Source organism: Ovis canadensis, chromosome 2 (genome assembly GCF_042477335.2).
Source record: "Ovis canadensis isolate MfBH-ARS-UI-01 breed Bighorn chromosome 2, ARS-UI_OviCan_v2, whole genome shotgun sequence".
NCBI lineage: Eukaryota > Metazoa > Chordata > Mammalia > Artiodactyla > Bovidae > Ovis > Ovis canadensis.
The window spans coordinates 162315955-162343169 of NC_091246.1; the positions used below are offsets into that span (position 1 = coordinate 162315955).

A 27215-nucleotide genomic window follows, 5' to 3' on the forward strand; every position below is an offset into this window, starting at 1 on the left:
GCAAAAGGCCAAAAAAAAAAAAAAGTGTATTAGCATTTTCTTATAGTAAGCTTCCCTAAGTTCTGTCTTATTTTTGACCTACCTAGTTGCTTATTAAATTACAGCTTTCTTGATTACCCTTTTGAATACCATACTTCAGTAGGTTTGAGGGGAGGCATAGAATTTTATACTTCAAAAGCTCTTTGGGTAATTCTGATATTGCTAACCAAGTTATCACAATTCTATTTTCATTATTTGTGTCGTATGTATTATCTCGGTTTCATCCTTGAATTCGGAGTATGTTTTAATGAAGTCTTTTTGAAATTTTCCATGTGGAAATTCCCTGACAGTTAAGTGGTTAGGACTCTGCTCTTCCACTGCAGGGGGCCTGGATATGATCCCTGAATCAGGGAGCTGTAGACTTAAAAAATAGTGACCACCTAGAAGTTGAGAGTTATGTTTTATTTGGTGGAAATTTTTAGGATTTCCAGTAGACTTGGGCATCTCAAGTAACCATGAGAAGACTGCTCTGAGGAGGCGAGAGGAGGAGCTGGGATATATAGAAGTTTTATAACAAGGGCAGGTAGTCTGAAAGTCAGAAAATGATTTTTAATTAAAGGAAGCGGGATACCTCAAGGAATTTAGAAGTTTAGCACTTTTCTATGCTTGGCAAGGTGTAAGAGTCTGGGCTCACTGAAATCATTCCTTCAATATGCATCTCAGCTCTCTGGAGCCAGTATCCTGTATTTTTATCCCACATCCTAAGCTTCCATGGGACTCAGTTTAGGGAGTGGTTGCAGCCTCATAGCTGCCAGATTGCAGATACTCTATTCTTTCCTGAGTGCCCTTAGGGCCTGCAATTGCTGATGACTGTTAAATCCTTGTTTACTAATATGGCCAGAAATACTTCATTTCTCAGAACTAAGATCCTGAAAGCTGTGCACCTGGCCATAAAGAAATAAAAGATCAAGAAATAATTATATAAATAAAAAATTTTCCATAAACATTCCCTGTTTAGATAATTAAAATTTATATTTGAGTTTAAATACAAATATTCTGATAAAGTGAATTTGAATTTTGTAGGGAGTTAATGCAAATAAACCTCTTTCTTTACTGATATTTGATGTTTTAATTTTTTATAACTGATAAAAATTCTAGATATGGATAAAGAAGATGCATTAATTTGCTTTGAGGAACACATCCGGGCTTTAGAAAAGGAAGAGGAAGAAGAAAAACAAAAGAGTTTGCTTCGTGAAAGGAGACGGCAGCGTAAAAATAGAGAATCTTTTCAGGTAATTTTAAAAGCTCTGTTTTTCAGCTTAATTTTGTAATATGGTTAATGACCTTTAACAGCGATAATAAGCAATTTTGAAAATCCTGGTCTCAGATCATTAACCTGGGCTTTGCAGATGATCCATAGACATTTAATTCTTAGAGTCAGACACAACTGAGCGACTGAACTAACTTACTTATAGTTAGTTATGAATCCACTTAAGGAAAGTAGCCATTCTAGGCAAGAGGAACACAGAAGGCTATAGCAGATTTGGTATTTAAAGTGAACACTGATAGGTATGGTTTCACTCAGGAAAGAGGAATCAATAGCATAAGGGAGGACTGAAAATAAAATGTGTGATGAGTCAGTGGTACTGATTCATTTTTAGGTCTTTAAAGAACTATAGGAAATGCTGAATGCTGTGGTATGCTTTTGAGGATGGGCCATAATTCTTAAACACTATACAGAGGAGCTAAAATTACAGGTTCTTTGTATAGCCTTTTTTTTAATCTATGTCATGTTTTAATTACTGGATCTCTTTCATTAAATCCTGTATTAGGGTAAGTGCAACTCCCCATGGTGCCAAGATCACCAGTCACCTTAAATGCCACAGCCAATAGCATTATTGCAGTCTTCATTCCATAAGAATGTAACGTTTACTTCTCTTGATGGTTTTCTTTTATCTTAGTAGTTTCCCAAAGGATCATTTGGAGTATTGTTAAAAGCAGGGGTTGTTGAGCCTCACCCTCAGAAATTGATTCAGTAGGTCTCTTCAAGTTTACATAGACCTTTTAAAGAAAGCAGAGCAGCAGAGGAAGATTACTGAGCTGAATGTCTCTCGTAGAACCAATAGAACATGCTTTTGCTTTGTGTGTGTGCTTGCTGTGTTCAGTCACCAAGTCATGTTCCCCCAAGGACTGTAGCCTGCCAGGCTCCTCTGTCCAATTATATCAATAGTAATCAGAAACCATGCCAGACATATACTAACGTGATACAAAGCTATATTTTAGGCTTAAGAATCAGATTAAATATTTTAGGCTTAAGCCCAGATTAAAAGTAGAGGCAAAATTAGACGTTTGTCTGATGTTTTGATTAAATAGTTCAGGGTTTAAGACTAGCTTTTCTTTGGTAAGAGAGACCAGTCAAGATGGAAGGAATGAAGAAAGAATTCAAAGATGAAGGTATTCTATTACTAAGTAAAATCTTTGAAGGTTTATTCAAGTATATATGAGTAGTTATATCATGGACAATATATAAGGAGACCAAAAAGAAGGAAAGGAAATGAGGGAAAAGAGATTATTGAGTTAGACTGAGGTAGTGAGTGGTATTGAACTAGTCATTTTGTTGATGGTCATGATCTAGGGATAAGTTACTACTAACATCTAATTGGATAGAGGCCAGAGGTATTGATAAACATCTTCCAATGTACAGGATTCCCATCCTGCATTGTGCCCCCCAAAAGTTTACGAGCTCCAAGAAGTCATTAGTGCCAGCATTGGGAGCTGCCTTCTCTAAACATAAGGCCTAATGTGTTCTGGAGGATTTATTTTTTTATTTAATTTTCTAAGAGGAAGATGCATAATTTTACTAAAGCAATACATTTAGAGTTTGGAGAACTAGGACTTAACCCCCATGTCTGATTTTAAAACCTATTCTTTTTTTCCATATTACTATTATTATAACTTAAACAAAAATTTTTTTAGGCACACTTTATTATTATTTTTACTATTTACCTACTTTTCAGGGAAACATACTGACTTCAGTACTCTGCAATTTTCAGATTTCCTGCTTCCTGAAAACCAGCCTCAGCCATCTTTGAAGCAGCTTGCTTTCCATCTTGTCCCCATCCTTCCCAAGATGGGGTTAGTAAATACTGGGTTAGCCACAAAGTTTGTTTGGGTTTTTCATAGTATCTTAGGAGAGAACCTGAAGAAACTTTTCGGCCAACCCAATAAAGGAGAGTAAAAGCCATACAGTTTTAGCATAATGGTTTTCAAACCTGAATTCACATCAAAGTTATCTGGTGATCTTTAAAAAGTAAATTATAAATATCTTTATTTTAATTCATATTTTAAAAAGAATCTCAAGTTATTTCTAATTATCACTCAAGTTAGATTGACTGTTGAAACAGTGGTGGTGGTGGTGGTAGTTTAGTTTCTAAGTTGTGTCTGACTTGCAACCCTGTGGACTGTAGCCCACCGGGCTTCTCTGTCCATCATATTTCCCAGGCAAGAATACTGGGGTGAGTTGCCATTTCCTACTTCATCATTACTGATGTAGATTCAGTGTCAAAATTCTGTTACTTATCAGATCTTAGCAGCCAAGAAGTGAAACAAATACTAGCAAAGCAGATATGATAGAGTAGATTCTTAAGATCCTAGAGAGCATCTTTGAAGATGGTTTCCAAGCTATTTTATGGATTCCACAGAGGGAGAAGTGTGATCACTTAGTGATCACATAGCAGGGGTGTTGTTAAGCTCCCATTTATGTTGAAGGGTAAGGATGAAAGGATAGAAATTTTAAGTTTGAGAAAGAATTTTGGATATAGAGACTGAATCGACATGTTTATTCCCATTTGGAGAGAAGTGGGGCTATATGTCTGGTATCATTCAGGGCAGTGCTATTCAATAAAAATGTGTATGCCACATACATGATTGTAATTTCTTATTAATTTAACTAATATTAATTTTAGTAACCTCTTATTTCACCCAGTATACCTAAAATATTTTCGTTTTAACATGCAACAAATACTTATTTTGGTACTAAACCTTCAGAATCTTTGTGTGTTGTATACTGCTAGCACATCTCATTCAGAGTCATATTTCATGATACTTAGCTGCATTTGACCAGCGACTGTGGTATTGAACAGTGCAGGTATAGGAATTTTAGGAATAGAATTTGTACCATAGTTTAGGGACATTTATAACATTAAACTCTCTAAGGATTTCAGGAAGCAGCAAATGTGAAAATTGCATACTATTGAAGTCAATATGTTGCCCTGAAAGTAAGCAAATAGTAAAAATAATAATAATAATAAAGTGAGCCTATAAAAATTTGTTTGTTATAACAGTAATATGGAAAAAAAGAAATAGGTTTTAAAATCAGACATGGAGGTTAAGTTCTAGTTCCCTAAACTCTATGTATTGCTTTAGTAAAATTAATATATCTTCCTCTTAGAAAAAAAAATTAAATAAGAAATAAATCTTCCAGAACACATCAGGTGTTGTGTTTAAAAACAAAAAGTACGTTTTACAGTAAAAGTGCATGTACCTTCTTTAGCCTCATTATTTGTAATAATACCCAGTGTTTTGAATTTATTTGTTTACATATTTATAAACTGGAAATGATGGCCCGTCTTAAGGGGCACATAAACTGAAGTCTGTAAAAGTAATGCAGTCCTTTTGTCTGAAGTCCAAAATAGTTTCTTTATGTAAAAGTAGATTTTACTTTCATCAAAGAGCAAGTATCAGTTGCACCTAAACACATTTGTGATAACACTGGTGGAAGAGTTTTTTATATTGCTATTTTTAACATATATTTTTATTCATGTTATACCAATATTTCCAAAGTTCTTAACGATGGCTTTTGAATATGTAATGAGTTCATTGTTGTTGTCCCTTTCCCCTAGATATTTTTAGATGAACTGCATGAACATGGACAACTGCATTCTATGTCATCTTGGATGGAATTGTATCCAACAATTAGTTCTGACATTAGATTCACTAATATGCTTGGTCAGCCGGGTGAGATTCTTCTTTTTCCTAAATTGTAGTTATGATAGTTGGAACGGGCCACAGGGAAAGGTGGTTGTGTTTGGGGCATGGGGTGTGCTTTCTTTTGTTTTATAAACAAAAAAGTAATTGCAGCTCTTTGATTAGAGCTAGCTTTTGACTTCTTTAGTTTTTTCATTAGGATCAACTGCACTTGACCTTTTCAAGTTTTATGTTGAGGATCTTAAAGCACGTTATCATGATGAAAAGAAGATAATAAAAGACATTCTGAAGGTAAATATATACTATTAACTTTTACTCGGGCATATTTTTTTTAAATAATACTATGTTCTTTTTGTCACTGATATTAACAAGATTTCTGTTTTTTAGGATAAAGGATTTGTAGTTGAAGTAAATACTACTTTTGAAGACTTTGTGGCAATAATCAGTTCAACTAAAAGATCAACCACATTAGATGCAGGAAATATTAAGCTGGCTTTCAATAGTGTAAGTTACCATTCTTACTGTTATAAACAACTAGATTAATAAAACAGTTCTTAATACATTTGGCTAAAGATACTTAAGTTGTATGTAAACTCCTGAAATAAGGGAATAGGAATAGTATTTTACAGAGTAGTGGACACGGTTTCAAATAAGGTAACAGATAATATACTTAGATAATGAGTGATAGTAAATTCCTTTGCTAAAATTAATTGACCCTTACCTTATAGATGATGGGAGAATAATGAATTTAACACAAGTTAAATTGTACTACATATATATAAATATGTTTTCTAAAAGTTACTAGAAAAGGCAGAAGCCCGTGAACGTGAAAGAGAAAAAGAGGAGGCTCGGAAGATGAAACGAAAAGAATCTGCATTTAAGAGTATGTTGAAACAAGCTACTCCTCCAATAGAATTGGATGCTGTCTGGGAAGATGTATGTATACTTAAAAATTTTTTCCTTTTACAGTTGAAAATAAAAATCTTTTTTTTCTCATAGCTACAGAGATAAACTGAAGTTATTTGAAGATTGTGAACTCAGCTGTGATGGCATTTAGGAATACTGGAGAAACGGAAATAAAGACAAGGGGGCTGGGCTGTCAATTTTCACTTGCTGTTTTTTTAGTCATATTGGTATATTTTTCTCAGTTTTCATATTTTTATTGCATATCTGAATTTTTCAGATCCGGGAGAGATTTGTAAAAGAGCCAGCATTTGAGGATATAACTCTAGAATCTGAAAGAAAACGAATATTTAAAGATTTTATGCATGTGCTTGAGGTAATTTTAGTTTTATTGTAATTGGCTGATACATTAAAAAATATGTAAAACATTTTTTTAAATCAAATTTAGAATGATCAAAGTGTTTTTCCTAAATTACACTACTTTTATATACATGTACTTAACTATCTGGGATGATTAGGGAATGGTTTATTCTATAGAAATTGCTTTTAAGTGAAACACACTAGGCTTGCATGAGAAGGTAAAGATCTGTTCTGTGAAGATAGTTCATATATGTTTCATATTTATACAGTGTTACAGAAGTTCATCAATTTAGGAGTCACATGGAATGATTAATAAACCTGTAAAGAACTTAGAATCTGTAAAGCAGATAGGAAACGGTTTTAAGCATATTTCAAATAGAGGTGTTGGAAGCACAGGGATGTTCTGAAAAACAGTAAGTTTTTGCTAAAACAAGTAATGATAAAATTGCAAATTATTCCACTAGCTGAATTAAGGGTATTTTGATGAAGATTTCAGATAGTCACTTATAGATAGTAAACATGCTAAATTGACCAATAATAATTATTATTTGGTGCCCATGTTATGTTTTACAAATATTACATATACGAATGTAATCCTCACAGAAACCCTGTGAAGTTACAGATGAGCAAACTGAGCCCAAGAGGAAAAGTAATTTGCTGTGAAGGGATTCCAACGTAGGCTTTGACTCTAGGGCCAGTGCTTTTACCAAGTATGCTTTGCCATCAGTTATGGATAAACTTATACTTCACAGCAGAGTGAAGTTAGCATATACTTAAATTTGTAATGTTCATGGTCTTTGGGAATAGTAGGTAACTTAATTGTTGATGATTCTTTGGATTTATTGTCCTTGATAAGTATCAGTGTTGACAACAATTTGCTCTGTTAACATGCCCCACATGTACCATATGTTGTCTCTCAGCTGCCTTTAGATCTAGTGCTATTGGCCTGTAGATCTTTTCTACTCAGATCAGCAGCATTTGCGTTGTCTGTAAACTTGTTAAAAATACAGAACGTCAGGCCCCATTGGCAGAAATGTATCAGAATTATTATTGTTGCAAGATTCTTAAGCACAGGAATGTACATTTAATTTTGAGAACCTTTGCTGTAGTGTAGTGTGTTAATATTTTCCCCTAATTCAGGAATGTCCACAACAAGATTCTTTCATGATCTATGCTGGTAAAGTGATGAGGTCATAAATGGAGCTGATGACCACATAGGGAAGAGCTGAACATACCAGAAAAGGATTTGGACCTCAAAAACGGGCGTTGAGGTAGAAAAGGAAGAAGAGTTAACAATTAGTGACATAAAAAGTGAGAGTCCCTGGTTTGGGAGTAGGGGACTTCTACTGCAGCATTTCCTCTCTCCTTCTAGCCTGATCATTGTTCTAGTAAAATAGTTAAAATCCATAGAACATTTCCTCTTTTGATTTCATGTGTAGTTAGATTGCCTTTGGATATCTTAAGTTTGACTAGGAAGGGAATGCTCCTTGAAAAGAAAGTAGATTTTGTATTCAATTTCTGAGACTAACCTCCTTGACAGATGGCTCTGGGATAATCCTTTATTTCAGTGGTGAACTTAGCTCACTGACAAAAGCCACGTTCATCAAATAAATACTATATAATTATATTTCATTGTTTTTGAAAGTAGTATGACTGTTCTGAAGACATATACCTTTATAGAGGGTATCGGTTGTCCCCACTGTACCCAAACCATTCTCATTGCTGTAAAATGTATTTTATTAATACTTTTAAACCTGTGTTTAGATGTGAAATGAGTACGTATAGGATAGTTAAAATGTTCTCTTCACTTTTAAGTGATAGTAACTCTTTGCACAGTTTCAAGTTGGGGAGTACATCCTAAAAAGGCAAAATGAATGTCGTTTTTACTCTAAAAAGAACTTACTTGCAAAACTATTAAAAATTCTCTGTGATCTGTTATCTAAAGTGTGAGCTTTTGTAATTTTTTTCTTTTGCCCCTGTAGCATGAATGTCAACATCATCATTCAAAAAACAAGAAGCATTCTAAGAAATCTAAAAAACATCACAGAAAGCGCTCCCGCTCTCGATCAGTAAGGAAGTTTATTTCAAATGGTACCATAAGTATATTGAAGTATTTATTACCATCATTATGAATAAAATTATTTATGTTGTGTAGGGGTCAGATTCAGATGATGATGACAGCCATTCAAAGAAAAAAAGACAGCGATCAGAGTCTCGTTCTGCTTCAGAACATTCTTCTAGTGCTGAATCTGGTAAACATATCTTTTAACTTGATTAAAGTCATTGGCATTTGGATGTCCTCAAATTCTGACACTTTTCTTTTCATGCTGCTTAGAGAGAAGTTATAAGAAGTCAAAAAAACATAAGAAGAAAAGCAAGAAGAGAAGACATAAATCAGTAAGCAGACTCTTGATTTTTATACTGCACCTAAGCTTTTGCCCTTAGCTTTCTCAGTGGCAGTAGACATTTCTGCTTGGTCCTATACAGAGTTTAGGTGAGCACCTGAGCTCAAGAGTTTCATAGTTGTGGTTCACCTTAATCTTGCAATAAAATCCTTTGGTGAACTTGAAACAAATAGTAATCTTAGAGAAAGACCCGTGTGTGTGTTTGTGTGTGTGTGTGTGTGTGTGTGTGTGTTATAGCTATTGTTGAGAACCACAAGTTTAAGCAACTTTCTCTTCTATGCTCGGTTCTTGGTCTTAGGTACACATCAAGATACACCTAATCTTAGGGATGAAGGTACACCTAATTTAGTGACCCATTTTTAGTGATAATTTACCCTATCAGACTGTCATGTTTCCCATAGGAAAGACCAGCTTGTTGCCATGAATCTTTGGAATGTTTTAGATTCCTTGAGGTTATCAATTCAGATTTCACCACTCTCAGTTCACTTCAGTCGCTCAGTCGTGTCGGACTCTTCGCGACCCCATGAATCGCAGCACGCCAGGCCTCCCTGTCCATCACCAACTCCCAGAGTTCACTCAGACTCACATCCATCGAGTCAGTGATGCCATCCAGCCATCTCATCCTCGGTCGTCCCCTTCTCCCCCTGCCCTCAGTCCCTCCCAGCATCAGAGTCTTTTCCAGTGAGTCAACTCTTCGCATGAGGTGGCCAAAGTACTGGAGTTTCAGCTTCAGCATCATTCCCTCCAAAGAAATCCCAGGGCTGATCTCCTTCAGAATGGACTGATTGGATCTCCTGGCAGTCCAAGGGACTCTTCACGAGTCTTCTCCAACACCACAGTTCAAAAGCATCAATTCTTCTGCGCTCAGCTTTCTTCACAGTCCAACTCTGTCATCCATACATGACCACAGGAAAAACCATAGCCTTGACTAGACAGACCTTTGTTGGCAAAGTAACGTCTCTGCTTTTGAATATGCTATCTAGGTTGGTCATAACTTTTCTTCCAAGGAGTAAGCGTCTTTTAATTTCATGGCTGCAATCACCATCTGCAGTGATTTTGGAGCCCAAAAAAATAAAGTCTGACACTATTTCCACTGTTTCCCCATCTATTTACCATGAAGTGATGGGACCAGATATCTTCATTTTCTGAATGTTGAGTTTTAAGCCAACTTTTTCACTCTCCACTTTCACTTTCATCAAGAGCCTTTTTAGTTCCTCTTCACTCTTCTGCCCTAAGGGTGGTGTCATCTGCATATCTGAGGTTGTTGGTATTTCTCCCGGCAATCTTGATTCCAGCTTGTGCTTCTTCCAGCCCAGCGTTTCTCATGATGTACTCTGCATATAAGTTAAATAAGCAGGGTGACAATAGACAGCCTTGACGTACTCCTTTTCTTATTTGGAACCAGTCTGTTGTTCCATGTCCAGTTCTAACTGTTGCTTCCTGACCTGCATATAGGTTTCTCAAGATGTAGGTCAGGTGGTCTGGTATTCCCATCTCTTTCAGAATTTTCCACAGTTTGTTGTGATCCACACAGTCCAAGGCTTTGGCATAGTCAGTAAAGTAGAAATAGATGTTTTTCTGGAACTCTTGCTTTTTCCATGATCCAGCAGATGGTGGCAATTTGATCTCTGGTTCCTCTGCCTTTTCTAAAACCAGCATGAACATCTGGAAGTTCATGGTTCACGTATTGCTGAATACATAAATACCATGTTAAATGTGGGTGTTCTTAAATATTACCAATACAAGGTTTTTTTCCCTAATAGCATTTTAATAAAGTAACCATTTTAACATTGTCTTTTATTTACAAAGGACTCTCCAGACTCAGATGCTGAAAGAGAAAAAGATAAAAAAGAAAAAGACCGGGAAGGCGAAAAAGACAGAACTAGACAAAGATCAGAATCAAAACACAAATCACCTAAGAAAAAGACTGGAAAGGATTCTGTAAGAATTTAGAATTCTTCCTCTTTGTATCTACCAGTTAGCTGCTTTTCACACAGAGCAGTTTTCTAATGTATGTCATCATGTGTGACCCAATTTAAGCATCCTAAATTTCATATTCATTAAAAAAATAACATGGCATTCTGTCACTGTTGTTTAACCCTCTAAGAAAGAATATGTTGTTCTAGCTTTGTACATTCTCATTAAGAAATGCCAATGGATGTTTTCTGCCTAATTTAAGAAACTCAAATTGGGTTTTCCCTCGATATGGCATCGTTGTAAATCCTGTTTCAACACGTAGCTTTCCAACAGCTTTTAGAAATAATAATCATTTGGGAGGGAAGAGGTGAGGGCAAAAGGGGATCTTATAAGCCAAATCCAGTGTTTTAATATTGAATTACATAGTCAATCCTTAGTTTTCCCCCATATGTATGTGTGTGGCAGAGCATATAACACAAGCCTTTCATGCCACAAATTCTGTGGGCTTAGCAAGTATAATGCCTCTGAGCTACCAACTGAGAGTTTAAGCTGTGTAGTAAGTCCTCGTCCTCCCTTAGGATTTTCTCCTTCGGTCGGAATAGGGTGGAGAGGTGTTTGTTTTCAAACAGCACTGAAGAGTCTGATGTACATCTTTGGTGAGGAATGATTATTTCCTCTGTACCTACTTAGTGACTTAAGTGTCCTTACATTAGATTAAATGGGATCCCTGAAGGGTGATGGAAAATATAGGTGAACACTCTATGTTTGAAGAGTTGAGTTCCTTCTCAAAATGTTTTGTGTGGTTTTTGTTGTTTTTAAAGTTTTTCCAGCCTAACTTGTCCTAATAACTCTGGGTACAATATAATAATGCTGAAAAGATAATACTTTAGTATAAAGCACAGGATAACCTAGATTCTGAAAAATTAATGAAGAATACTTAGAAAATGAACACCCAGCTTCCATTAAATGGAAATAAGATGTTTCATATTCAGTTATGTAGAAGGAAGGAAAAGAAATGGATACATACTATTCTCCCTGATCTACATGTCAAACTGAAAGTAAACACCTTAGAAGAGTTCCGTTGTGAGAGAACTGTCTCCCCTGGTTACTTACTCCACAAGTAACCAGGGAGTATTTGGTTAATTCATTAGTAGGCTTTTGGGAAAGAAATCAGTCTTTAATCAGTCTGTGATGCCTTAGTTTTTGTGGAAGAGAATCCATGTAGATTTTGTATTCTTTATTCAAAGGTTCACTACTATTTACCCTTTTGAGTACTGACACAATCGTATTCATTGTTGTTTTTCAGGGTAATTGGGATACTTCTGGCAGTGAACTAAGTGAAGGGGAATTGGAAAAGCGCAGAAGGACCCTTTTGGAGCAACTGGATGATGATCAATAAATTATACCAAATATGTTTACAGTATGATTTAAAGTCTAATTCAGACCAGGGACTCTATTTTAAGTTCAATTGAAATAACACTGGGTTTTAATTATATCACAGGAAAAAAAAAGTGCATTTAAGTATTGTTATTGTGGACTTTATAAAAGCAGAGGAAATTGAAAATAACTTGATTCTGTATCAAGAATCATATTTTCATACAGTCATAACTGTCTGTCTGTGACCCTTTCATAGGGCACTGCAGGATGGATTAAAGGTGGCAATTTACTGATAACTGCAGGTGTCTCTACTTTATTCTAAAGTGTAAGTCATGAGGTGATTTGATTTACTTTATAGAAGTTGGATTTTGAAGATATAATGGAAAAATTTTGATATCTAGTAGTACAAAAAAAAGCACCAGCAACTGATAAACTGCTTTTTTGTGCACTACCCAACTGGTTAATGATATGATCTTTTATGGTAAACTCAGAAATAAGTGTTCATAATGGAAACCTGGTAGACCCTTAACTATAGTGGTGCTGCTCAGCACTGCTATAATAAAGCCACCATTATTTTTTATGGAACATCTGAATACATTTTGAAAAGGCTACTGTGAGGGCATTATTTTGAGGTGATGTTTAAAAAGTTAACATCAAATCAAATTGTAAATTAGCTTAAATATATTGCCTTAAGGACCTACTAAAGAATGTGCCACCAAACTTTAAGTGATGGCTGCAATATCCTTGTCTAAAACAAATCAATGTTGACTTCAGCAATTTCTTTAACAGTTTTTTTTTTTTAATCCGAACTTTCTCTTGCTTTTTTTCATTGAGGAAGTCTTTTACCTTCCCTACTCACTGAGAAGTATTGACTTCGTGGTACACATTCTAAAGCATTTCTGATTTGAATATTTTTGTACATTTTTATCAATTATTAAATCTTCTCTTCTAGTGTGTACTAGTATTTATTTCTACTGCTCAGCTCTGAAAAAAAAAATTGTATGATTCTTTAAAGGTTAAGATACTAAACCCCTAAAATTTTGCTTTATCTAACCCACATAGCTAAGTTACTTTCCTTTTTTAATATTTAAGAATATTATAAATCATACAGGCCCCTCTATTTGTTTTTGATCTATGAATTTCCTACAGAATACTTTAAGAAAGGCAATGGTTTGAAGCTAGAATACTTTTTACATGCTAACTTTTGAAGGTTGGTAATGTAATTTATACTATTTTCCTTCAGTGCAGGAGATTTTTTTTTTTTTTAAGTAAATAAGTAAATTTTAGCACATAGTCTTTGGTATTACCTTAGGTATTTTTTTATTTTGGGCATTTGGGGCAATCCTGTTTCACGTTGGGATTTAGAAGAACAAAAAGTTCATTTTCCCTTCACCATCCTAATGAATTTGAAAGTGGGACATATTGGGATGACTTTTCCCATCTCTGCCCCCTATGTTTCAATTAAATCTAGTATCCACTCTTGAAAGCTGCAGAAGGCTGGGGGAGTCCTGAACTTTTCTCAATGCCAAGTCATATTTCTGCTGTGAAATATGACATGACTTTGTAGAAAGTAAAAACCACTATCTTCAACAAATGCAAAGCCAGTTTCTTGCTTGACGTTAGTCTCCTATTGTATATTAGAACCACAACATATAACAACTTTATCAACAGGCAAGTTGCCTAGACTTAATTTTCAGAGGCCCCTTCATAATAATAGTTAATATTGCTTATCATGTCAAACACTTAACCTGGACATCAAAGTAAAATTTACATACGATATTGGCAGAAATATTGGTGGTGTTTCACAGAATTTAGAATCTGTAAAACTTTTAATTACTTCCATGAATCATGATTTTTTAAAGTAGAACTTTAAAGTTTTTAGTTTTCCTATTAAACTATTGACATGATTTAGCATATTCCAAATTAACTTTCTGTATTACAGAGATACTATCTTATCACAACTTCAGATTCCCATAAGACAGTACAAACTCAAGTTTCCTTATTGTTCCAACCATGAAAATTATTTGACCTAAAAACAAGGCTAATGAGTTGTAAAGCAAAACTACAACGTAGTTTTTATAAAGTATGTAATTGAAGTGACTATAATCCTGTAGTGATCCCATCAAATGGCATTAAGTTGCCAGACAGATGCTATGGCCTGGGATATAGGTGATGGGTAGATTTTATTAAAATAAGAGTTATGTGTGAATATCTTTAATCCATTTCATTAGGTTTCTGGGTCTTCAGTCTAATAAAGTTGAAATGTCTTAGAATATTGGTTTTAATAGAGCTGAACAGTTATGTTCAAAACGTGTTCAAACAGAAAGTATGTTTATATTCAGATAAAGGGAATTTATACTTTTCAGTTAAGCCTCAGACTTAGGTAAATGTTAAGGGCTTATCTTCCCTCATTATCATTAATATTAATGCACTCTTGGATTAAATTCAGTAATACATTTAATATCATGCTTAATAATCAAAATTAGGACTTCAAATATTTGTTTTTTATTCCTTCCAGTATAAAATTCCAGTATTTAATTCCTATGTGGAAAAATTGAATTGGTTTAAAAAGTTAATGACATATGAAGAATTCTTTGCACCTCTCCCAAGTGTATTTAAACAACATAAAACTTTTAAATAAAAGCAGTGGTCCCAACATTTTTAATATAGTGATGCCATTTCATTATCATTACCCAAAGGAGCGTCAACCTATAGATCATTCATGTGTTTCAACAATGAAAATAATTTTTATGCCTCCCAGTAAATCTGAAAATACTCAAAGTATCACAGCCATTTCATCTTGATCTTTGCTAATTGCACCCCGTGTACAACAATAGTGTGAAAGGGGTTGGCCTAGAGTAAAACAGTCTTTTAATTCACAGTGGTAAGACTGTTAAACTTCAAATATTTGTATACATTTTTCTGAAAAGAAGGTCCATAGTTTTCATTCAGTTACCAGGGGGCCTGCATCTTGTGTTAAGAATCATTTGCCTAGGTGATCCTGGTTTTCTTCCAGTGTTAATGATCAACTGAGTGCTGACTAGGCAGCCACTTTTATTTTTGCATCCAGATAGGGGTAAATCCTTTATTTAAGGATTATTTAAAACTTGGATACTATTTGAGAGAGCAGTTTCTCATCAAATAGTACCCAGCAAAGAGTAATGAATGCATTTTTTTAAATGAGTTTATAGGGTGTTGATTATGTAACTTAAATGTAAATTGCAAAGCTAAAGAACTAAATAAACACTTCTAAAAGCAAAATTGAGGCAAAGCACATTAATTCCTTTATCTTAAATCACTTTTTCTTTTCCCTGGGGGAAGTCTCTCCCAATAGCAGGTCAATTTTTTTTTTTACATTTTCTAGGACTCATTTTACATGAAGGAAAAGCAAAGTAACATCCCAAGTAATTTTCATGGAAATGCATTCTTAGTTCATAGTTTCATTCTATGGTTCTAATAATGGTGTATAGCAATCTAATCATTCTTACCTTCCTTATTCTTACCTTGCTGTTAAGTTTTTCCACCATTTTGATGTAGGTGGTGGTCAGATTCCTTGGGGGCAAGGATTTGTGTTTTTCCACCATTTTGATGTAGGTGGTGGTCAGATTCCTTGGGGGCAAGGATTTGTGTTTCACTCACTGTCATGCAAATTAGAAGAGTGCCTGGCACATAGTAGGCATTTATTGAGTGAATGTAAAGTAAAATATCAGTTGACAGATGTGCTCACCCAGCATCCGTGGTACTTGTCATCTGTATTAAAGGGCTTGAAAAAGCATCATTGCAATAAACCATACTGAACCCCAAACTAACTGAAGTTCAGTGAAGAGACGTTCTAGTGACTGTGCCTCAGTCTTAACCATTCCTTCAGAAATGTCCAAATGGTTATTATATATGAGAACATACAACTTTTCATGTGGTTTTTGAGTAGGAAAGGCAATCCCCTGTGATGATTTGAAGCATATCTTCTTTCATATCATACACATACTTCTGTTACAAGAGTAGTGGTTTGAAAGTAGTGACTTTTGAGGAGCTAACCTTTAGCTCCTCCTTAGTCCAGTTTTTGACTTTAGATCAGAGCTTGATCTAAAGGCCCTAATTAGACAAAATTCCTATTTTAAGTTCTGAGAACTAATCATTTCAGGCCATTTTTGACAAAACAGGTGAATGATAGTGACAGGGCATGTATGCACTTGCAGTGCTACTGGAGCTGACTTAAAGGTGAGTTAGGAAGGGGAAGATTTTGCTCCAGTTATCCACATACTCTCCCTAGCCCTCCCAACCATACTGGGTTTCTCTATCTGGCTTAAGTTTCTTAATTGCAGTGAATTTTTTATGCTTTTTAAAAAATCACTATATAAAAACTGTTCTTGTGAGTCAGTATGATCTAGTTCAAGGCCATCTCATCATTATTTGTGATTGATACTTAACTTGATGGTAATTTGTCCTAGGTTTAAGGTTGATGTTTGCATTTGAGGGGAACTAGCTTACCTCCAGTTTTCATTCAGACTGAAACAAAGTGGCTGTCTAATCTCACACCATATTCAAACTAAGCCATTTCTTGATGCCCTTCTTTTATGCTGTCTTGGGGGGTATCTAAATGTGGTAATTACAATCTTTTTTTTTTCGGTCCTGCCTGCACACTTTTTTGGTAGGTGTTGCTCTCTTGCCTACCTCTACAACTAAAATGAAGACTTGTTTCTGAAAGGTGAGTAATAACAAGGAACAAGGTTTCTACTTTGTGTTTGTACTTACAGATTTTCTCTTCTGTTCATATATTGTTCTGATGTAAAGAACTTCAATTATATAAAAGTAGACCTTTTGTAAATAAATATAATTTATTAGAAAAATGATATCTACTAAATTGGATCTGTGTCAGCCTTTTCCTTTAAGCACTGTCGTTGCAGCAGTTCTGTGCTGTGGGGTGATATGCCCACGTTGTTTTCTCAATGTTAATACTTGCTTTTCTTTATAAAAAGTTAGAACAAAAAAAGTATATCAACATTTGTCCATGCATTTGTTTCTTGCTTCAGATTTTTTTCTTAGCAATAGTTGGGAGTATTCGTTTAGAAAAAGTGGAAGATTAATCCTTTGGCACAAAGTGGGCTGATAGTATACTATTTGTCTGTGGACACATTTCTGATAAAAACATGTATTAGGGCTAAGAATTTCATTTTATCAAATTTAAAATTAATAGATGTGAATTGTAAATCTAGTACTGTGAAAGTATATTTCACAGTGTAAAATTAGGTGATTCTACAAAATCCAGTATGTTGAACCAGCAGAGTCAGTGGTGGATGTCAAGTTCCATTAACCACTGAGCACTGTTAAGTGAGCAGGGTTGCTGGACATTCACTGCAGTGTCATTGGCAGTGACTTTTATTGGATTAAGATACAGAGTTTTAGTTGCAAAGATTGGGAGTGAAAAACAAATAGACTTACCTCTGAGTCATTAGAAGAATCTTTAAAAATGGGTGCTACTGATAAATTTCCAAAACCTAACCATATCCACCTCATTTTAACTTATTGCTCTAGTTTATTCTTGAAAATATCCTGACAGAATACTAATGACCTGATTTCCTTTACCATGAGGCACTTCTGGTACAAAACAAACAAGAGTCTTAATAATTTTAACTTTTTTTTGTTTTAAAAGTTTCAGCTACAAGTCTACTTTGGGAATATTGCAAGTTTGGTTCCAGATTATCACAATAAAGACTTAATTCATGCCCCTTTGTTTTTTAAACCACTTGGACACTTTCTTAAACTATAAATTTATTTGCTTCCCTAAAAAAATATACTAAATGAATATATTAAGAATATACTCTGGTGACTTGGAATGACAAATATCTGTGTGTGCGTGCGCACACACGCACGCACGCATGCACAGATGTTTTCGGTGCTTGGTGCCTATCTGCAATCCACTAGTAGACTGAATATACAAATGTTGAGAGGCAGTATCTCACCAAGAAAGTGCTTTTTCTCTGGAAGGAATAAATTCATAACTAGGATTCTGGAGATACTAAATCTCCATGCTAAAATACTCAATACTAAAATCTGCTTGGTTCCTACGTTCCGTACAGCAAGTGACCAGGAGTTTTGTAGAAGGAGGAGTTTTCCTTGCATTTTACCAAGTCTATTTAGGTTATGAATTCAAGCACACTAGAAGATAAAAGAGTATGCATGAAACTGGCACATAAAACCCGCTGAGGTGTACACTGAAAGACTACAACACAGTACAGGATAGTAGTGTAAATAGTTTATTTGCTCATATGCCATGAAAAGACCAGGAAAGTAACATGAACTGCTTTTATAAAACATTTCTAATATTGCTAAGAAGCAGGCCCATTAAGAGACAAACAGAAAAGGACATGCCAATATCATTGTCTATTTGTAGATTAATAAATAGCCCATTTTAACATATGTTCATCAGTATTGAGCTTTGGAAAACAGCTGCTTTGTGGTAAAGGACCAACTATTTGTGTTAAATCTCATGGTCAAATCACTCTTCATCAAAATGAAATGTTGAATGAGTCAGACACAATCTTGGCATGTTCTTTTTTAAAGTACACATTATGACAATGTGCTAGCAGGTGGCAGTTTAATCTTTTTGTAAATAGATAACGCTAAAGTGAAATGTGGTAACTGATCCCTAAACTGTCCTTGAAGTTAAATATATATTAAAAAAAAAACCTATAAGTTAAAATAACATTCAGATTGTATAGCATAGGCTGATGCATTTTTAAACAATATTTACAATATTACCCAGAGGCTTAGGTGGGAATTAAAGAGAAGTGTAAAAACCATAAAAAACTGCACCGATTTCATAGCAAAATATCTGTACATTTAAAAAGAGATATATAACTACACATTATCCAAGGGAAATGGGACCTTCACCAAGGAGTTCACATGAGCACAACATAAAATAAGAAATTCAGTGGTTAAATACTATACAATAAACTTTACAATTAATATACTGGTGTAATGTACCAATAAGGTAAGCCAGAAGCAGAATGTGTGTGATGAAAATTACAAATTAGCTTCAGTCCAGTTTTTGACTTTGGATCAAGTGCCCTGCCAGAGATGAAGGAACAACAGTGGCTTTGTTGGCCATTTAGTGCCATTACATATCATTTAAGCTTAATACCAATGTAATTCAGCAATTTAATTGCAATTCCCCACAAGGTAGTCTGGGAAGTACAAGAATTTATTAGCTCTGATGTGCGATGCCAAATATATCTAATCCAACCTACAAAAAGAAGGAGGGGGGAACCCTGCGATTGTCAGAGTGATAAGGCCAGGTTACTAACACTACTCTGCTAGCGGAAGTAAATCTTGAATGCTTGTTCATAGAGCTAGTGAACTTCTCCCTGGCTAGCAAGGCACTGATTTCTATTCTCAGGATTGACCCATAGTGGTCCTCAGAAATCCTAATACTGATTACTGAGATGTTAATTTTAGTGGTAATTAATAAACATTTGTATTTTTTAAAAGCTGCCTCTAGCTGAAGAACACAGTACTGCAAATAAGTCTTGTACAATATCTGTATGCCATCGTATGGTCTCATTCATACCGATGAATATCTCGTGAGGCATCGTGCCCCAGCACAGAAGCAGAATGTGAAACAAGTTGACTGACTTCTGTGCCACTGCAGTTATATCCCATTTGTACTTGGCTGGGGCTTGGGTACAGACAAAAGGAATTTATCACATGACTTTTTCCTTCTGTGCTGCAAGCCCTTAAAAATACAAAGTTGACAGGTATGGCTAAAACAAAATTAACTTCTTAAAAGACAGCAAAGGAAGCCCACAGCAGATGCATTCCGTGTTATTTACAACTTATCAGGAAACCAGGGTGGGCCATCATGGGACAATCACAATGGCAGGTAATGAATGTAATATGAAATTTGTATTTTGGTTAAAAAATAACAAACGTGTAAAAAGATACTAACCAAATCAAATCCTATTGCTTTGATTAATCTGAGCAGGTACTTCCACTTTTAGGCACTTGTTAACAAAGGTTGAAAGCAGAGCCCATCATTTAAAAATTGCTATGTGTTTGCTAAATCTGAGCCCTTAGAATATTTTATCTATGTTCAAGGCTGCAGTTAAATGGTAGCACAGAAAGTTCACATGGACATCTTCATTCACGCACACCCTCTATTCATACAAGCAGGTCTCTGGTTCACATGGTCATTTCGGCACCATTAACAGAACGCAAGTTCTGGTCATCAAAGCGCCGCCTAACACTTCTCCTCACCGCATCGGCTCGTCTGTATGGCTGGTTTCTAAGATCTGTAAAGAGGAGAGCACCAATTAGAGAATTGCAATCTGTAATACCATGTGTCTAAGCAAGACAAAGGGCAGCTGGCAGCCAATCAAAGCAGCTTGTGTAGAAGAGTCAGCTAATGGGCCCTTCAAACTGAATTTGAGCCAAAAACATGTACTTGGCCCTTGATATTTACAGTCAAGCAAAACAGCATGTAATACTGGTGTGATTCTGGCTCTTTTATTAATACAAGTAGAGTACTTCTGTCACTGGCCAGAGAGTCTAGCCAATGTCATTTTGACATGTTTCTTCCATTGGGAAGTAGCTATTAGTAGTCATTTTTCTTTTTGAGAACGTGAATACCAACACTTGCAATGAATTTTAAACTGCAAGACAACAGACTGCCTTGTCCTGAGATTTTAATTAAGGAAAGAGCTTAAACCTAGTCTGCAGCCACGGCTTCCAGTATTATTCCATTAAAATGAGCTGAGGTCAGTTTATTTTGTGAATCAGATATATCAGTCAACCACTGAACAAAAGCAATCACTAAATCAAAATAACACTCCATTCCTAAACGTTCTTTCCTGCCACCCAAGGTGTTTTTCATCAGAGGGTAAAGATTGTATGGGCCCTCTTGGATTCCCCAATTTGTACTGCCAGTGAATGGCAGGATTCCTAACAACAAAACGCTTGAATGAATCAACCACTGCACATCAGTTCAAGCAAGTTGAAGGAATGAATGAGACGCACAAGACGGATTTTAGTAAGCACTCTGCATATGAAGGCATGCTTTCTCGAATAAGGCAGGGTAGCCTCCATTTAATGGAGTCAGAACACACTGAAAGGAAAAAGCAGGCTTCATACCTTTTCCCCTTGTTCTGTTTAGTATGTATTTCCCTTTCATCAACTTAGTATTGTTGATTTCTGTTTAGAAAAAAATCCTATCTTTAGAAAGGGGAATGAGAATTAAAACATTTCATCTTTTTAACCCTTCACTGCTCAGATTGAAAATGGATGGGCCACAGCTGGTCCACAAGATGTTTGGCCGACACCTTAAATTTTTAAATACAGTTTCCTAGAAATTTAAACTGGGAATTAACATAAAAACCAAGGTTTCTTGACTTCTCTTGGAAAACTGGTTTTGGGCCCATTTAATTCTCACATGGCAAAATAAGCCAGAGCTAAGTGAGTGCTCAGCTCAATTCAGCCCTGTCCCCACCCTATAAGCTCCTGACTCACTGGAATTTGACCTTGCCCTACTCCTAAATTCAGGCCAAGAATGGTTTTGCATGCCTAATAATGTTCTCAAGCCTTTGCTTCCTCACCCAGAGTGGTAATGGAGGTCACAATTCCATTTCTGGCTCAGGATATGCAGTGACCTGCAGTTTCATGGTTCCTGAGTCCTCAGAGCAATTAGTTCTAAAAACCCTAATCCTTCTTAGAGACTATACATGTTCCCTGGCCAGGACTTGGTCTCAATCAATTTCTTTGGATTAAAATGGGGTTCACCGAGTAACTTAAAAGTCAAGAAGGGGTTAAGGGAAGGACAGCCTCACACCCAAAGTAAGTATAACCATCAAATACCCTTCCCCAAGCCATCACATGTGAGAACACAGCAGGAGACCAAACAGTCCAACAGAGAGGCTTAGCCTCACATCTTTGGAATGTGAGGTGCAAAGACTTCTCCCTGCTCAGACTCTCACCAGTATTACCCTCAGCCAGAGATTGAAATCATTGATCTGCATACAGAGAGAGGAGGAAGCTAAGTAAAAAGTGATGCTTGCCAGCTCTGTGTATCCTCCACCACCGGTGTGCTAGAAGAAATCCTTACCCTCGAGTGAACATTTGGAAATTTAGTGATATTATTCTTCTTTAAAGCTAAACAGAAAAAAAAAACAAAAACACAAAATGATGGTTAAGTAAAAATGGGATGAAAATGGAAAGCAATTCAACTTTGTGAATAACATTCCCGGGCATGTTAGCCAACAGAAGAAGAAAGGAAGCCACACTACAAGAAGTGTTAGAGAAAACAAGGGAAGGGCGAGCATGCCTTCCCACCCAGCTCTGACCACCCAGATCCAAGCTGCTTTGAAGTTTGGCTCCAGAAAAACAGTCCGGCAGCAAAGCTGACAACCTCAGTCAAGTAGATAACAGTCTCTAGCCTTGTTAATAAGTACTGGTGAGTAGGCACACCGCAGAACAGGCAACAACATACCACATCCTTCATTATCTTGAGACACAGGAGCATACATAACAAGTGCAATTCAGATAAGAGAACGCCACAAACTAAACATGTAACCAGTTCCATGTCAATCTCAGCACGGCAGTCAAAGAGTGGCTATTTCATACACTCAGAGTATGTCTTTCCTTTGTCACTTTTCTAATCATCAGAGAAGTTTATTCCTTATTCAGCCTTCAGAAACTAAGCCTAGGCTCATTTCTTGGGAAAGTTTGATCATGTTTTTCTTTTATTTTCAAGAACAGTAGCACATGCCAATAAACATGTTCATTTTCTATGAACATGTAGCCACCATCTTGACCAAAGAAGCAGATCCAGATATGAGCTCATCACAGTAGCAATGCCCTGGGTTTGACATGGAACAGAGCCACCAGTGAATAAGCATGAATGAGAAGACAGTGGGGTCTCCCAAGCCTTTATCTTCATTGCTTAGTTCACAGCCTTGCTCCAACAGGGAACTGCTGACAGCTGAAACTTGGTCATGACACTCAGAAGGAAAAAGTGAATATCAAGCTACCTATTTCAGCTTATACAGGCCTCTCGATCTAAAGAGCTCCCTGAGTTTAGCTTGTACCACGAGCTCCACCACACTGGATGATGGCTACGAACTACATACGGCACTTCAGATCCAGCTTACAGGTGCGTGTACCTCACAGATCCTTCTGCAAATCATTTTGCATCTGTAGAGCACTTTGTATTCCTGAGAGCTTGTACAGCAGCTCGTTTTACTATCAAAGCAAGCTGCGCACAAAAAGGTCGGTTTAATATCTATATAAATCTATTCCAAAACAGAAAGTGCTCAATAAATGGTAGGAACAATAATTACTGTTATTGGTGACTGTCATTTTGTGTTGAAAGATATTAGCCTCAAAATCTTACAAGCAACCTAGTTCATCCCCCCCGACTCTCAAAGAAGCGTTCCATTTTCTGAAAATTTCTATATGTAATTGTATTAATTCAACTGGCACACACCATCCCAGTCATGTGGGTTCAGGGTGTATTAAAAATGCTAGTGAGTCAGCAATTGTGACTGAAATGAGAAACCATGCAGCATGAAGACAACGTAAAATACAACACAGTGGAGATGGCAGTTCCATGCTAGACTGCTGGGTAGGCCTGACACACACACAGGGTCGTTAGAGGTCAAAAAACCCACAGCAACCTTTTAAGAGCAGCAGGCGAGAAAGAGTAATAGTTTAGTAATGGTATTCCTCAGTGAGAACAGGTTCGCAGAAAAATCGAGAGCCACGCTTGGCGGTGCGAGCAGTAAAGGGCACAGTCTTCAGCACTGCATTGAAATAACAGTCAAACAAGACAAACAGAAGAGAGTAAGAAGCCACAATCTACTGCATTAGTACATGGTTAGTGCTTTGTTAATTATACCTGGGGGAAGGGTGAGGGAGGGGAGCAGGAAACGGGGAAGGCAATATATAATATGCACCCAGGTGAGTTCAAAAAGCCTAGAAGAGTTACTCAGTCTTTACTCAATCTGGGGCAGGGTTGAGTAGATCATGGAAAATAGCCCAAGCAGAAGAAAAAAAAAAACTGCTCCATAAACATATTTATTTACCTCCTATGGTAGATCAGGTCAGGCAAATAGAAACTGTACATTTTATGAGCCAGTGTCGCTAAGCTGGAGGACAGGTTGATGAAAACGGAGCTCTGAGTTCTTAATGTGCCACGGCTGGATGCTCCTCTACCTACAAGTCAACCCCATTGTGGCCTTGAGGCTACAACAGTGCTTACCCAAGGAGATCTGTCCTGGTCTTGCTCAGAGCAGAGCTTCTCGCTCCATGCAGAGGAGGCAAGGAGAGATGCTAGACAAGGAAGCTTTATCTGGGAGCCACCTGCCAGCCACTGCAGGGTGGACAGACACTGGCAGGCACAAAGGTACAGAACACGTGTGTACCCTGCAGACACTGGCACTTTCATCAGCCACTTACCTATTCCACTTCTCACACTGGTTTACTCTGGACAAGTAATTATTTATTGACTTCCTTTTTTAGTGATTCATTCTCCTAGTTTATTTCTTTGGGTCTGTGCTGGTAAAAAATCCTGACTTGGCCATTTTGTAATCCCTATTTTCAATGCTGACTAAGCTATTAACAAGAAATGAGAAATCAAAAGTCTGGAGAGTTATATTTTTTTTAAAAAATTAGGACAATTAAGGAAATATGAATAATGATTGGCTTTTTTTTAAGGAACTCTGCGTTTCAGAGGTATGTGATAATGGCCCTGTGGGTATGCTTGTTTTACTAAACAGACCTTATCTTTCAAAGATTATATGGAAATACTTCTAAATGAAATTACATGTCTTGGATTTGCTTCAAAATAACCCCAAGGGAACAGGTAGAAGCAGATATGGAACAAAATTGGCCATGAGCTGGAAACTACTGACTGGTGATGGGTACTGTTCTCTATACTTTTACAGAGTTTCCTCTACACTTTTGTGTAACATTTCCTACCAAAAAGTGTTAAGTATCTTAGAAGGTGAGAAACTTTAGGTAACAAACATGAAAAGGCAGTCACTTGTAGCCACTGCCCCAAATTACTGCCCCCATCTTTAACAGGGAATGTAGAGACTCTGAAGAGTCGGTTTGAGCAGAAAGCATTAGGCTATAACTTAATCAGACAAGAACCAAGCTGGGTTAGTCACGATTTCTAGCCGAGAGAATGACCATTCCTCAACCCTCTGGGCTTTTGACCTGTTGGTCCATCCTCATGAAAGCACTGATTTCCTAGCATCTTCACTTACTTTGAATGAGTGAAAAGGCTTTTGAAGAGCATGTTGAAAACACACGCATTGACTGCGGTTAGTATAGTATGGGCCCTGTCCACGGGTAGAAGTGGCCATGAGTGAGAAAATGGAGCGTGGGGACAAATCTAAGACAACAGGACATCATTAGGAGGAGGAGCCCCGGTGAATGATATTCAGGGTTCCAATGATATTGAGATACTGATACATGATATTGAGAAATAGATTTTTGTTTCTTTGTTTCAGAGAGAATGTTGGAGCTCTTTGACAGGCAGTATACAGGTTACTATAAACATACTTCAAACACTAGCATGGAGTTTCTCTGTAATTCTGTGTCTGGATAAAATTAACTGAAGAACTTGTAAACCCTGGACAAAAGCAGTAGCAAAATCTGCAAATGGTCCAGAAACAGTCAGGCCAGTGGGATCTCCATGGGCCACAATGAGGAAGTAGCTTTTACCTGTGATAATATCTTCAATGGCACCATCTTTCCCTTCGTATACATGTCTATTATCTTTAACTTGCCGCCTTCTTAATTCAGCAATTAATTCTTGCTGCTGCCTCTTTGATTTGTGGGAAGGCGACTGAGAAGAAAAAAGAATGGCAAAGATTAATGAGACCAACACCCACTGGAGGTCCGAGAAAATCCAAACTGGATCTGAGCATTTTGTGACTAACAAGCGGCCTCAGTCTGAAGCACAGACAGCACCATCCCAACACACTGCTCAGCAGAAGAAAACATAGGAAGTTTCTGGGAATGAAAGCTTTTTCACAAAGAACACACAAACTGGCAGCCACAGGAAGGCCGGATCCCATGGCAACAAAAGGCAGCTAGTAATAGCCACTGACTTGTTACACTTCAGTGCAGAGGATCCTGATGAAAAATACTCTGACCTGCCAGCCTTCATCATGGTCTCCACCTGTGTTGTTTCCCTCCCTAGAATGCTCTCTCCCATTCCTCCTTGCGAAGCCCTGCCCCCAATCAAGGCCAGCACCAATGGCGACCCTGAGAAGCCTTCCCCTTCGCGGACACTTCGCTGTTCAGTCAGCAGGTTACCTGGGATGGTCTCTCTACATCCAACCAAGATTTAAGTTCCCTATCTCTATAAACTTGGAAATGCTATACAAACATGCTCTCAGCCTCATTCCAGTGATGGCTGAACAAGTAATGAGTGAGCAAGCATCCACATGCCAAGTTTCCAAGCCCAAGAAGGAACTGAAGCATCCTGTCCCAGCCCCTCTCGCCCACGTGCCTCCATGGAGCCATCAGGACCCTGCTCACACGAGGACCACGGCTGGAGCCTCGCACGTCTCACCTTTGGGTCCTGCTGCTCCAGCAGAGCTTCCTGCTCCAGGAGCTTCTCCATGAGCGCTTGTTCCTGCTTTTTCCTCAGCTCATTTTCCTCTTCTGCTTGCTGGGTGAAATCAAAAGAAGCAGAAGATTATGTTGCTGGAAATGCCAGCAGTCAAGACTTTTAAAAAGCCCTTCTGAGCGGCTCCTTAGTTAGGCAGGAATGAGAGTGAAGGGAAGCTGTAGAAGCTCTACACTTTATTCCTACAGTGACTCTGGGGTTTTGCCATCAGTCTATATCACACCTCTTCAAAACTCGTAGTTGAGATTCACCTTTTTCAGAAAATTCCTTTCCCGATGGTCCTCTCCCTACTCAGGCCGCTTCCTAGTCTTTCTCACAGATGTGTGGGGACTTCCCCTCCCTACAGCTTCTGTGAAAGGAAGGTCTCAGATTCCTCTCCTTCTGCCCATTCTTAGGGGAAAACCTCCACCCCTGGCCTCCTGTTTCCTCAGTGACACTCTTGGACTCCCCCTCCTCACTCCTTTCCAAGTGAGGCAGCGGCAAGGTTGACAGATTAGGGACAAGAAATCTAACAGGTCGACCTCAGTTCAGCCCTCTAAGCATCCTCTCTTTGGAATCCAGCCTCCCTCAGCTACTTCTAATAGTCTAGCTGTGCAGTGATAAATCATCTAATTCAGGGCTGAAGTATGAACTCACAGAGGCACACCCTATCCTCCAAA

The 27215-nt window shown here is 37.2% G+C and overlaps 2 protein-coding genes across 17 annotated transcripts in view; one reads left to right on the plus strand and one right to left on the minus strand.

Moving 5' to 3' along the window:
• The window catches only part of PRPF40A (pre-mRNA processing factor 40 homolog A), a 59859-nt gene extending 46978 nt beyond the window's left edge, over window positions 1-12881 (plus strand). For 6 of the 12 annotated variants that reach the window (XM_069577516.1, XM_069577517.1, XM_069577510.1 and 3 more), the window contains 11 exons: window positions 1138-1271; window positions 4881-4995; window positions 5153-5256; window positions 5353-5469; window positions 5764-5901; window positions 6149-6244; window positions 8211-8297; window positions 8384-8480; window positions 8564-8625; window positions 10443-10574; window positions 11857-12881. In XM_069577516.1, the coding sequence (XP_069433617.1) occupies window positions 1138-1271; window positions 4881-4995; window positions 5153-5256; window positions 5353-5469; window positions 5764-5901; window positions 6149-6244; window positions 8211-8297; window positions 8384-8480; window positions 8564-8625; window positions 10443-10574; window positions 11857-11949 (1175 nt within the window). In that variant the 3' untranslated portion in view covers window positions 11950-12881. The remainder of the gene's footprint in view (window positions 1-1137; window positions 1272-4880; window positions 4996-5152; window positions 5257-5352; window positions 5470-5763; window positions 5902-6148; window positions 6245-8210; window positions 8298-8383; window positions 8481-8563; window positions 8626-10442; window positions 10575-11856) is intronic. The other 6 variants (XM_069577518.1, XM_069577519.1, XM_069577511.1 and 3 more) reach the window with 1 other exon arrangement.
• A 5279-nt stretch (window positions 12882-18160) lies between these two features.
• Window positions 18161-27215, minus strand: part of FMNL2 (formin like 2) — a 332517-nt gene continuing 323462 nt past the window's right edge. For 2 of the 5 annotated variants that reach the window (XM_069577505.1, XM_069577508.1), the window contains 3 exons: window positions 26500-26598; window positions 25644-25767; window positions 18161-20215 (listed from right to left, as the gene is read on the minus strand). In XM_069577505.1, coding sequence (XP_069433606.1) covers window positions 20106-20215; window positions 25644-25767; window positions 26500-26598 — 333 coding nt within the window. In that variant the 3' untranslated portion in view covers window positions 18161-20105. Of the gene's footprint in view, window positions 20216-21973; window positions 22068-23548; window positions 23717-25643; window positions 25768-26499; window positions 26599-27215 lie in introns of those variants that run through there. The other 3 variants (XM_069577507.1, XM_069577506.1, XM_069577509.1) reach the window with 3 other exon arrangements.